A 12,864-nucleotide genomic window follows, 5' to 3' on the forward strand; every position below is an offset into this window, starting at 1 on the left:
ATTCCCGATTATAAGTGGGCTGCTTCCTCAGCAAGAACCTGGGATCCCTGTGTTTCTAATTCTGGCTGTGATTGCTGAAATCAGCAAATCAGTGCTGTAGTTGCATAGCCTCCGCAAAATGCTCCCTGAAGAGATAGGCTAGCTAATTCAAATGTTCTGCCTTGAACATATAGAAAAGGCGGAATATAAAGTGGAATGAATAAATAAAAAAAATGTCTTCTATCTTAGAAGTTCTTCAATGCTGCTCTTCCTTCAACTGGAATAGTTATTTTCCTTGTGACTGGTATCACTGGCACATTTACCTTTGGGTAGTCTGAACAAGCTATCTTTTCATTCCTGCAGTACTGGGTACTAGGGCTCTACAGTTCTATTACCAAAGGCCCCATCCAGGATATCCCATTCGGTCCTGATCATCTCCAAACTAACCAGATGTATGGGGAATCTCACACTGGCTTCCTAATATCCATCAGAATTGGGTGGCCTCTCAGGTCTGCCCCTTTATTAGTGTCATTAAGTAACTATAGGGTTTTGGAAGCTTTCGTGATCAACTGTACCAACTTCTTCTTTCTAAAACTTACAGCTGATTTTTCCCCAGCTGAAGAGGTTGTCTCCTTCTTCCTGCTCCACCAGGGATTTTACACCATCCTTTATTAAGCCCAAGTGACCACTATGGCAACTGAGCGAGACTACCGACCTTATAAGGGATAAGTCCCTCCCTAGGTCTCTGAGGGATGCCCTTACCCTTTAGGGTTTGGTGTCCCCTTATTCTCTTCAGGTGTTTCTCCTATACCTTCTTTCCACTGGCAATATGCTTTATGCAAGAGCATTATAAACTCGGCAGAGAAGGGCGACCAAAATGATAAAGGGAATGCAACAGCTCCCCTATGAGGAAAGACTAAAGAGGTTAGGACTTTTCAGCTTGGAGAAGAGAGACGGCTGAGGCGGGGGTATATGATAGAGGTTTTTAAAATCATGAGAGGTCTAGAACGGGTAGATGTGAATCGGTTATTTACTCTTTCGGATAATAGAAAGACTAGGGGGCACTCCATGAAGTTAGCATGAGGCACATTTAAAACTAATCGGAGAAAGTTCTTTCACTCAACGCACAATTAAATCTCTGGAATTTGTTGCCAGAGGATGTGGTTAGTGCAGTTAGTATAGCTGTGTTTAAAAAAGGATTGGATAAGTTCTTGGAGGAGAAGTCCATTACCTGCTATTAATTAAGCTAACTTAGAAAATAGCCACTGCTATTACTAGCAACAGTAACATGGAATAGATTTAGTTTTTGGGTTCTTGCCTGGTTCTTATAGCCTGGATTGGCCACTGTTTGAAACAGGATGCTGGGCTTGATGGACCCTTGGTCTGACCCAGTGTGGCATGTTCTTAAGCCCTGCTCCTCCCTAGTATTAGGGGAAGGCGGCAACTAATTCCTCCAAGGCTCTGCACAGAAAATATATGAACTGACTAAGAAGTGTCTGGAGTCTGCTGTGCCTGTTCCCTTTGATTTCAGAAGCACCACAAATACTGCTCCCCTACTCCCCTATTAGGATCCAGCATTGGAGCCAGGCCTTCTGCCACTTCCGCACCTTGCACTGCCCCCCACCACACCTCTGGACCTACTATAGGAAATTTGTAAATTATCAATATCATCATCTGTGGTACCTGAAGACTGGAAGGTGGCCAATGTAACACCTATTTTTTTTTAAAAGGAATCAAGGGGTGATCCAGGATATTACAGACCAGTAAGTCTGATGTATGTGCCAGGCAAAATGGCAGAAACTATCATAAAGAACAAAATTGCTGAACATATAGATAAGCATAGTTTAATTGGTCAAAGCCAGCATGGATTTAGCCAAGAGAAACCTTGCCTCACAAATTTTCTACTTTTTTGAAGGCTTAAATAATCTTGGATAAAGGTGAGCCAGCTGATATAGTGTACCTGGATTTCCAGAAAGCATTTGACAAAGTCAAATGCTTTCTGGAAAAAAGTCATGGGATAGGAGGCAGTATCCTATTGTGGATTGCCAACTGGTTAAAAGATAGAAAAGAGAGTAGGGCTAAATGGTAGATTTTCCCAATGGAAAAAAGATGAATAGTGGAGTGCTCCAGAGATCAGTTCTGGGGCCAATGTTTTTTAATATATTTATAAATAACTGGAAATGGGAGCAAGTGAAGTGATCAAATTTGCCGATGACACAGTTAATCAAGGTTGTCAAATCACAAAAGGATTGTGAGAAATTGCAAGAGGACATTGCAAAAGTGGGAGACTGGGCATGCAAATGGCAAATGAAATTTAAAATGTAGACAAGTGCAACGTGAAGCACTTAAGGAAGAGTAACCCAAATTATAGCTACAAAATGCAAGGTTACACATTAGGAGTCACCACTCAGGAAAAGGATCTAGGTGTCAAAATTGAAAATACATTGAAATCTTCTGCTTAGTGCAGCCAAGAAAGCAAATAGAATGCGAGGAATTATTAGGAAAGGAATGGAGAATAAAGCAGAGAATATCAGAATGTCTCTGTATCGCTCCATGGTGCAACCTCCTCTTGAGTATTGTGTGCAGTTCTGGTCACCACATCTCAAGAAAGATATAACAGAATTAGAAAAGGTACAGAGAAGGGTGACCAAAATGATAAAGAGGATGGAACAATTCCCCTATGAAGAAAGACTAAAGAGGTTAGGACTCTTCAGCTTGGAGGAGACGGCTGAGGAGAGATGTGATAGTCTATAAAATAATGAGTGGAATGGAACGAGTAAATGTTAATCAGCTGTTTACTCTTTTGAAAAATACAAAAGAGCAGGGGGACACACAATGAAGTTACTGGGTAATACATTTAAAACTAATAAGAGAAAACATTTTTTTTTTACTCAATGCATAATTAAGCTCTGGAATTCGTTGCCAGAGAATGTGGTGAAAGCTATTAGTATAGCTGCGTTTAAAAAAGGTTTGGACATGCTCCTGGAGGAAAAGTCCATTAACAATTATTAAGGGAGAATTGTAGAAATCCACTGCTTATTCTTGGGATAAGCAGCTTGGAATCTATCTATCCCTTGGGATCTTGCCAGGTACTTGTGTCCTGGCTTGGCCACTGCTGAAACAGATACTTGGCTTGATGGACCTTTGGCCTGACCCAGTATGGCAAGTCTTATGTTCTTAATATTTAGAATTATGTGTACCGAATAAAAAGTGTGTTATTTCATTAATCAGTACCCCATATGGCATTTAAATGCATGTAAATTTAAAGAGATGCATGTAGGGGGTCCACATAATTTCTGGAGGTTGAAAAGGGGTCCACACTCCCTAAACGGTTGGGAACCCCTGGTCTAAGGAATCAAATATGCCCTCTGCTTCTGCAAATATTTGGCTTGATTTAGACACCAGACTAGCTAGTTTTATCCCCTAAACTAATGACCATCTCTTTTAGGGGGTTATTAACTTCTATAATTGAAGGAGGAACAGACAATTTTTCTAACCTCTACATAAATTACCCAATTTCATTGGATTTAACTTAAGCCTATTCTTGAATAGCCAATCAGCTATGGCTAGCAAGCACTCCTTCAGTTTCACTAGGCCAGGCTCTTGGTTGCCCTCCAAAATCCGAATAACATCCGTATAAAAGGTGACATTCCAGAACATGAGTGAACAAGTGCTGAAAGTGGTACCATATGAGTATTGAATAGTATTGGTGATAAAACCGAACTCTGTGGCATCCCTTGATGCAATGGGCAATAGGTAGAACATTGACCATTCCATGTTACACACTGCTTCTAACTCAGAGGATGATCAAAACTATTGCTGCACTGTCCCCACTAGACTGATCTCCTATAGGTTGCCCAACAGTAGATCATGGTCAAGAGTGCGATAAGCAGTTGACAGATCAAGAAAGATCCTTACCTCTTTTCTGCATGCACTTTGGCACTATTGACCAATAATAACCCAGCTATCTTGGACAAAAACCTGATTGCCAGCTGTGTAAGATCTCTGCTTCAACCACAAAAGTACTCAGCTCTGAGATTATCACTTTGAAGCAGCTGACAATTAAGTCTTAGGAAAAGTAGAGGAAATGTTGACAACAAAGTCTGAGGGGACAGCTGTTTCAAGATGAAACATGAAACACCACAGTGTGCTAATTTAGCCCACAGTACTATTTGCAGCAGATATTTAGGAGGCAGATACATGTACAGTATTTTTATTTTTCTTTAGCAGTTACATCTAATTTTTGGTTGTTTCACCTCTGCTGCAAGAAATTATGAGAGAAACAAGCTACTTGCAGTTAATTTAATGGTCATGGCTCTAGAATTTTACATTTTTAAAAGGCCTTCACTTCCCTTGGCTAAATGCATGTTGGCTTTGTCCCATTAAACTATGCTTATCTATATGTTCAGCAATTTTATGATAGTTTCTACCATTTTGCCTGGCACAGACGTCACTCACTAGTCTGCAGTTTCCTGGTTCATCCCTTGATCCCTTTTTAAAAATTGGTGTTACATTGTCAACCCTCCAGTCTTCACATACCTTAGATGATGTTACTGATAGTTTACAAATTTCCAATAGCAGATCCACAATTTCATTTCTCAGTTCTTTCAGCACTCTGGGATGTTGTACCATCTGGTTCAGGTGATTTGCTACTCTTTAGTTTGTCAATTTGCCCTAGTACATCTTCCAGGTTCAGTGAGATTTGTTTCAGTTCCTCTGAATAATCACCTTGGAATATCATTTCTGGCATGGTACCTCTCTTACATCTTCCTCAGTGAATAGTGAAAGAATTAATTTAGTCTTTCTGCTATGGCTTTGTCATCCCTAAGTGTTTCTTTTACCTCTTATCATTTAATAGTCCAACTGACTACCTCACAAGTCTTACCTCGAACATACCTGAAAAAGATTTTATTATGAGGTTTTGCTTCCACAGCAAACTTCTTTTCAAATTCTCTTTGCCATCCTTAGCAATGCTTTGCTTCTGACTCGCCATTGCTTATGCTGTTTCCTGTTTTCTTCCTTTGGATCCTTTTTCCATTTCTTAAAAGTTGTTCTTTTAGATGTTATAGCCTCTCACCTCACCTTTTAACCATGCCAGTAGTCATTTAGCCTTCCTTCCACCTTTTCTAAATGTGTGGATTATATCTTGTCTGGGCTTCCAAGATGGTATTTTTAAACATCCATGCCAGAGCTAAAAACTCTTAACCTTTGTAGTTGCTCCTTTCAGTTTTTTCGTAACCATTTTCTTCATTTTATCATAGCATTTAAATTTCAAAAAGGTGGCTGTCACAATAGATTTCTTTTTTGTGCTCCCTCTGGTTATTAAGTCAAATTTAATAATGTTATGATCACTATTGTCAAGTGGCTCCAAAACTTCTCTCTCTCACCAAATCCTGTGTTCTACTAAGGACTAGGTCTAAAATAGTTTCCCCTTTTGTTGGGTACCAGCTGCTCCATGAAGCAGGCATTTATTTCATCTAGGAACTTTACTTCTCTAAAATGTCCTGATGTGACATTCACCTAGCCAATACTGGGGTAATTTAAATCACCCATTATTACTAAGCTGCTGATTTTGTTAGCTTCCCTAATTTATTTTAGCATTTCATTGTCTGTTACTTAATTCTGGCCAGATAACACACTCCCACTACTATTTTATTCCCTTTTTCACTTGGAATTTCTATCCACAAAGATTCAACATTGCATTTTGTTTCCTGCAGAATTTTTATCCTATTTGACTCAATGCTCTCTAACATATAGTGGCACCCCTGCACCAATTTGATCCAACCTATAATTTCAATATAATTTGTACCCTGGTATCAAAGTGTTCCATTGGTTATACTCCTTCCACCAGGTCTCTGAGATGCCAATTATATCTACCTCGTCATCCATTGCTATACACTCTAACTCTCCCATCTTATTTTTTAAACTTCTAGCATTTGTATACAGACATTTCAGATTATGTTTTTTGTTTGTATTAACAACTGCTCATCAGTTGACAGGGGTAATTTGGAATCTTTCACACTTTACTTAAAGACATCTGGTCCACTTTGGCATTTACTGCAACCTCTCTACTGGGATGCCCATTTTCCCTGTTCTCTTAGTATCCTTCAAAGGTACATTATTCCAAACCATGCACTTCTAAGCAACTGTCTGCTTTCCCATATCATCTACTTTAAAAGCTGCACTATCTCCTTTTCAAAAAGGTTATTGCCAGCAGACTGGTTCCATTCTGGTTGTGGAGCCCATCCTTTCAGAACCCCCCCCCCCCCCTTTCCCAAAATGAAGCCCAATTCCTAACAAACCTAAAACCTCTTCCCTGCACCATCATCTCATCCATGCCTTGAGACTGGAGCTCTACCTGCCTCTAGGGTCCTGCACATGGAATGCTCTGGATTTCAGCTTTCTACCTAAAACCCTAAATTTGGCTTCCAGAACCTTCCTCCTACAGTTCTATGTCACATGTACAAAAACAGCTGGCTCCTCCCCAGCACTATCTAAAATCCTATCTATGTGATGCATGAGGTCTGCCACTTTCACACCAGACAGGCAAGTTACCAAGCGCTTCTCACATCCACTATTCACCCAGCTATCAACCTTCCTAATAAATGAATCACCAGCTATAACGGCCATCCTAACCCTTCCCTCTTGGGCACGTGCCCCTAAAGACCTATCCTTGGTGAGAGAGGATACACATCAACTTAAGGGCAGGTCCTAGCTACAGGATTGCTTCCTGCCTTAGCAAGCTGAAGCTCTCCTTCTAGGTGACCTTTCTAATCCAAGCAGCATAGGAGCTACCAGTATGAAAGTGTGCCGTCTCTATGTCCCAGAAGGTCTCCTCTATGTACCTCTCTGTCTCCCTTAGCTCCTCCAGGCCTGCCACTCTAGTCTCCAAAGACTGGACTTGTTCTGAGGGCTTGGAGCTCAGTTAAATAAAGAATAGTTTCTGATATAAACTGTGCTCCCCTCCTGCCCTCCCATTTTGGCCCCTTCATAAGTGCTACTCCCCACCTCCAATATGGCCATTTCCCAAGTGCCTTTCCTGCTTTCTCCGTACCTACAGACCTTTCCCCGAGTGCTCTCAATCCTTTTCTTTCCTCCCTACAGCCCTCCTTCTCCAGTTCTGTCCCTTCTGCTTTCCTCTTGTGACCCCTTCCTGAATGCTCACCTTCTTGCCCTCTCCACTGTTGCCCTGCTTGCCCCCCACCCATGGCATCTTCTCTAATGCCTTCCCTTCTTCTCCTCCCTTCCTGCGTGCCCTTCCCTGGTTCTCCCCCTCAAGACCCCTTCCTTAAAGTTTTCTTTCCTATGCACGTTCCTCCCGCCTGCCCTTCCTCTGAGTGCTGCACCACTCCATGGCCCCTTCTTGAGTGCCTTGCCTCCTGTCCTCTTCTTCTTGCAGCCCCTTCCCTGGTTCTCCTTCCCTCTCCACACGGCCCCATCGCAAATGTTTTTATTTATTTGGATTTATCACCCATCTTTTTGAATAGGAAATTAAACCCAAAGCAGGATACAACATATTTGAAAGGTTATATACAGTCTGAAAGAGACTTAACAGTTCTAGTGTGAAGGAGACTTCAGTACGGACTAAACGTTGTAAAATGTAGAACAGGCCTCAACTTGAAACAAGTCAACAGGACTAAGAATACAAAACATCTAAAACACAAAATCAACACAGGTCTAATGGGTTAACAATACAAACATTTTAGCACAACAATAGACTGTAGCAGAATTTTCAAAGCACCAATAAGATAAATACAAACTTCTCAGTAAAACAGACTACCGCAACACCTTTAGAAGGTGCCAAGCACTTTACAGCACGCCCTCCTGTATCTTAAGGACTGCTGCAAGTGCTTTCATTCCTATGCTCTTCCTCTTGCCATCTCCTCTCTGTGACCCCCTTCTCCACATTTTCCTGAGTGCTGACCCCATTATGGTTCTTTCCCTTCCTGCCCTCCAACCCCTACTCCCTTACTGCAGCTTTTTACCCTCACTATCAGACCAACTAGAGCACATGTAGCAGTGGTCAGAAATGCTTCTCAAGGTTATCACTCTGCTTGCTTTTGCTTCTGGTTGTGTAGAGGAGCAGCTGGTGAAAGTGCTGGTAGCAGCGCACTTCCCTTTCTCCTCTTGACATAGCTTCAGACTCCTCATGGTGGCAATCAGCTGCACTCTTCCTCACCTCCTCTCTGCATTAGTTTGGGTTTCTTAAGACTATGATCTTCCTCTCCTCAGCATGCGATCAGGCAGTGGGATTAGGCAACAGGAGTTTTAGAGCACAGCGCCTCAGGGGTGAAGTCAGTCAGCTCTATTTCTCAGTAGTTGCTTTTTGATTGTCTCGCTTCTGGTGGATCCCACTTAGTCAAATTCAGCAATCTGGGCCATTCTTTGAAAAAAAGAACTTAACAACTATCATACAATATTCTATTTGATTTGTAATTAACACATGTAACAGATTGTATGAGGGGCTGCCTGACTTAACTTTGATGTTTTCATATTCCGCAGACAGGTTATTGGTTGGTAAAACTCAGAGACCATAATACCCCAGTATTGCATGAAATACATTGGGTCCGTTATCATAAGAAATCCGCTTTAAGGTTTAATCCTGGTGTATAAACGTCTTCATTTTGTGAGACTTTAAAATTTGGCAGATTGCCTCAGGCAAATTATGCAGCAGCTGATGTACCATTTTTACTTGCCATGCACCAGAAATATGGAATTTAGTGCCACGAGACCATCACGATAGGAGAATTACTTAACATTTGAAAAAAGCTGAAGGCTTGGCTCTTTGAGCAAGCATTTATTAATATCATTGCATCAGGAGACATGTCAGGTAAGTGGACTGAAAATGTGGATTGATCAGTAGGAACTTAAGTTTTATTCTTAGGGATATTAAAAATGTTAAGTAGATTGATGAGATGAGAAAGCATAAAATAGCATTTGGGGTTTTCAGTCAGACTGATGTATAAAGTGTGCAGATCTTACCCAATTTAGATTGAGTTTATATCTTTTTATGAATACAAAGTATTATTGTTTGCCACTTTAAAGCCTATGGCAGAAAAACAGTGTAGGGAGATATCCCATGTTTTAACCACTGAAAACATCCGATATGAATCATAATAGCCAAGTATGCTGACCAGCATACTGACAGGCCAATACACTGTTACAGCTAAAGAAAAGAAGCTTTGCCCAGATGGAAACTTTAAACCGGAGCTCAAGGATACTTATTAAGATCTGCCTGTTTGTAAGCTCCTGTGTAAAAAAAAACCAAGGCAGAGGGACAATGCAGCAACTTAAGGGCTTAAGCAGAAGTCATGGACCGGCCAAGGGAAGTCCAGAGGTCAGAGGGACCCCTCACCCTTGGATGAAGGGGGAGCATTCTGAAATGGAGAAAACACTGATGCTGGCATACAGCCTCTGTCCAGATGTGGCAGCCCCCCCCCCCGCAAAGAAAAGGGGAGGGGGAAAAAAGACCTGCAATGCAGCAAAGACCCTCCACCCACTACATGATTATGCACGAGTTTATGCATATTTATCAGCTGGAAAGTATAAGATGGGGACAAATAAGAAGAAGGAGAGTAGACCGGAAGCAGCCCCAGCAACCCCTGCTATAGAGCAGGGAGAAGACTGGGTGTGGCCAGGAGACTGGAGACACTTTGCCTAAGGTTGGACGGTGGTACGGAGTCTGAGGCGGTGAGGAGCCAAGAGTAGCCCAGCAGCTCTGCCAGTACCAGACCCGGAAGCAAGCCTCCTTCCCAGATGGTTCTACAGAACTCCAGCCAGAGCCTGTTTCAGAGGTAAACAGAGGGAAATCGCCTGAAGTTGGGACCAGGGGCAAGTAAGTTAGCCATATTAGGCAGGCTAAGGTTTATGGCATGTCTGAAACCACCCATGGTGCAGAACTTTGTTTAGGGTAAACTGGTGCTTAGTGGCCAGGATGTTAGAACATAAGAACATGCCATACTGGGTCACACCAAGGGTCCATCAAGCCCAGCAACCTGTTTCCAACAGTGGCCAATCCAGGCCATAAGAACCTGGCAAGTACCCAAAAACTAAGTCTATCCCATGCTACTGATACTAGTAATAGCAGTGGCTATTTTCTAAGTCAACTTGATTAATAGCAGGTAATAGACTTCTCCACCAAGAACTTATCCAAACCTTTTTTAAACCCAGCTACATAACTGCACTAACCACATCCCCTGGCAACAAATTCCAGAGTTTAATTGTGCGTTGAGTGAAAAAGAACTTTCTCCAATTAGTTTTAAATGTGCTACATGCTAACTTCATAGAGTGCCCCCTAGTCCAAAAGAGTAAATAACTGATTCACATTTACCCATTCTAGACCTCTCATGGTTTTCAACACCTCTATCATATCCCTCCTAAGCCATCTCTTCTCCAAGCTGAAAAGTCCTAACCTCTTTAGACTTTCCTCATAGGGGAGCTGTTCCATCCCTTTTATTATTTTGGTCACCCTTCTAAACGCTAAATCCTGCCAAATCTGATAAATAAAAGTCTAATTATGAGGAGAACACATTGTTGTCTTTTCCTCAACTTAGGATCGTGATGTGAAGTGGGAGGGGAACTGGAAGTGTCCTGTAGCAGACAGATCCCTGCACCCCTAAACTTACTTACAATAGGTTAACAAATAATAAATAAATGAATCCCTCCATAAAGGACAATCCCTGCATCAAGCTAGGTGCAACTGCCAAACAGGCTGGGTATAAAAAAAAAAATAAAATTAACTTGCTGGAAAACTGATTCTATTATCATACTCTTCAGCAGCTAGGTGCATCCATATGCTTCAGTTACTGTCATCAGCTCTGCCTTTCAGCCATTTCAAAGCAGATTACATTCAAGTACTGTAGCTTTTCCCTGTCTCCAGAGGGCTCACAATCTAAAAGGCCGATGCAATACCTGCACTGGCCACAGTGCACGGCTCAACACACAATTGAATACGTGTTTTGGATGAACATTCATAACTGATGCAAAATGAGGGTTAGCACGTCCAATCGAGCAAGTAGGTAATAGCGCTCATGACATGTAAATTCATGTTGATGAGGCCTTTACCTATTTCCCCCTGATGAAAAAAAAAAATGTCCGCCCGACACACATTTTAACCCGTGAAAATTAATGCCTGCCCGAACCGGGCGTTATGAGGAGCCCGAAAAAATTACAGAAAATACTACTCTGTTCCTTTTTTCGGTTCCTCTGACTTAATATCGTTGAGAATAAGAGAATTTAAAAAAAAAAAAAGTGAGCCGGTGGTCAGATTAGGAAAACAGATGCTCAATTAACGAGCATCCATTTTCCTAACCAATGGCTGTGCACACGTTGGGAAAATAGACACTCATAAAATTGAGTGTCCATTTTCCTAACTGGCTGACAGCCACCTCTCCTGGGCACCCGCTACCAAGGAGGCTTTAGGGGCACACAATTTCCCCTAGCGCCTCCTTTTTACCGCAGCACCCTATTTAAATATTAAATCAGGCGCCTGGGAAAGGTGGATCAGCGCATGTTAAAGCCCGTTTAACACACACTGATATTGCATCGGCCTGTAAATTTGTACCTGAGGCAATGGAAGTTGAAGTGACTTGCCAAAGACACAAACTTTCATTTGATGCTGATAAAAATGGCATCAACTTTGTTAAACAAAGTGATGCCACTTTTAACAGCTCTGAAGTCTACTATACTCTCTAGATATGCCACAGACTGACAAACATATTAATATTTCTTAACCTGTCTACCCATCATTGGTGGCAAATTTCTATTTCAAAGGAAGGGATAAACTATTACCATCCTCACAATACAGATCATCAAATGCTCAGGTGCTCTCATTCAAAGTATATTCTTTCCTAATAGGCCTAAGGAATGTCTCTCTGTGCTGCAATTCTACAGTACAACGGAGGGAAAACAATTCTGGGCAGGCCCATGGTATTAGTACTGATCAGAGCTCTGCAACATCATCAAGCGGTAAGAGAATAGCCTAGGACCCTATACCACTACTATTTAGCATTTAAATAGTATGAGAAAGGGGCTGAATGTAATGAGCAAGCTGCTATGTGTCACTGCAAAAATGGTAAAGAGAAGGGCAGGTTAGGGCTCTATGGCTCCACGGTAGTAGAGGATAGTTAAGACTAGGGCTCTCTCATATATTAGTGGGTTTGAAATACAAATTAACCGAGAGTCGGGATCTACCTCAAGAGATTACCTTTGCCATATGAATCAAATCACTTTTACGGGCGTGCAATATTACAACCACGTTGGTCTCGAAGAAAACAGAAGTCTTTGTAGATAGTCTGGACAACTTTTTAAATTACCCTAGGTCATCTACTTCGTTAGTCCAAAAAGAGATTTCATAAACCACAAAGAATGCTAAATGTTCCTGGGGGGGGGGGGGGGGAAGACTTATCTACACAGCTAAAAACCGACTATTTTCCCACTTTCTCCCTGCCATAAGCTCCTCGGCACCACTGTATTTCCACAGGAGAGTGAGGCATTCCGCTCTCTGCCCCCGGGGCCCCTCATGACAGCTCTCTCCCCCTGCAGGTGCATACCGCGGTCAGCGTCTGACCCTCAGCCGACTTCACGAGGCTCCCTTGTCCTTCACCACCACCACCAGGGGCCGGTGGCGCCTCCTCACCTGTGCCGGGGCCGCGTTGCTTGGCGCTGGGCCGGGGACGTAAGAGGGGCGACAGCAGCAGCCTGAACACCGAACCTCGAAACTGAGCCATATCCGCCGGCTGCGGCCGCTCTCGCCCCGCGCGCTCTCCGTCTAGCACAGCGCATGCGCCACGCAATCAACGCACCTCGGCCAAACGCCGCGCATGTGTTAGACCCGCCAGCAAGGACAAGCCTGCCCGACCTTACGCTTTGCGTAAAACCTCTATT

The 12,864-nt window shown here is 42.5% G+C and overlaps 1 protein-coding gene across 1 annotated transcript in view; it reads right to left on the reverse strand.

Moving 5' to 3' along the window:
* Positions 1 to 12,847, reverse strand: part of AIFM1 (apoptosis inducing factor mitochondria associated 1) — a 135,281-nt gene extending 122,434 nt beyond the window's left edge. Inside the window, 1 exon segment of the mRNA XM_029607178.1 lies at positions 12,617 to 12,847. Within this exon segment, the coding sequence (XP_029463038.1) occupies positions 12,617 to 12,707 (91 nt within the window). The 5' untranslated portion in view covers positions 12,708 to 12,847.
* Positions 12,848 to 12,864: the final 17 nt, after the last annotated feature.

The sequence above is a fragment of the Rhinatrema bivittatum genome, chromosome 6 (assembly GCF_901001135.1).
Source record: "Rhinatrema bivittatum chromosome 6, aRhiBiv1.1, whole genome shotgun sequence".
NCBI lineage: Eukaryota > Metazoa > Chordata > Amphibia > Gymnophiona > Rhinatrematidae > Rhinatrema > Rhinatrema bivittatum.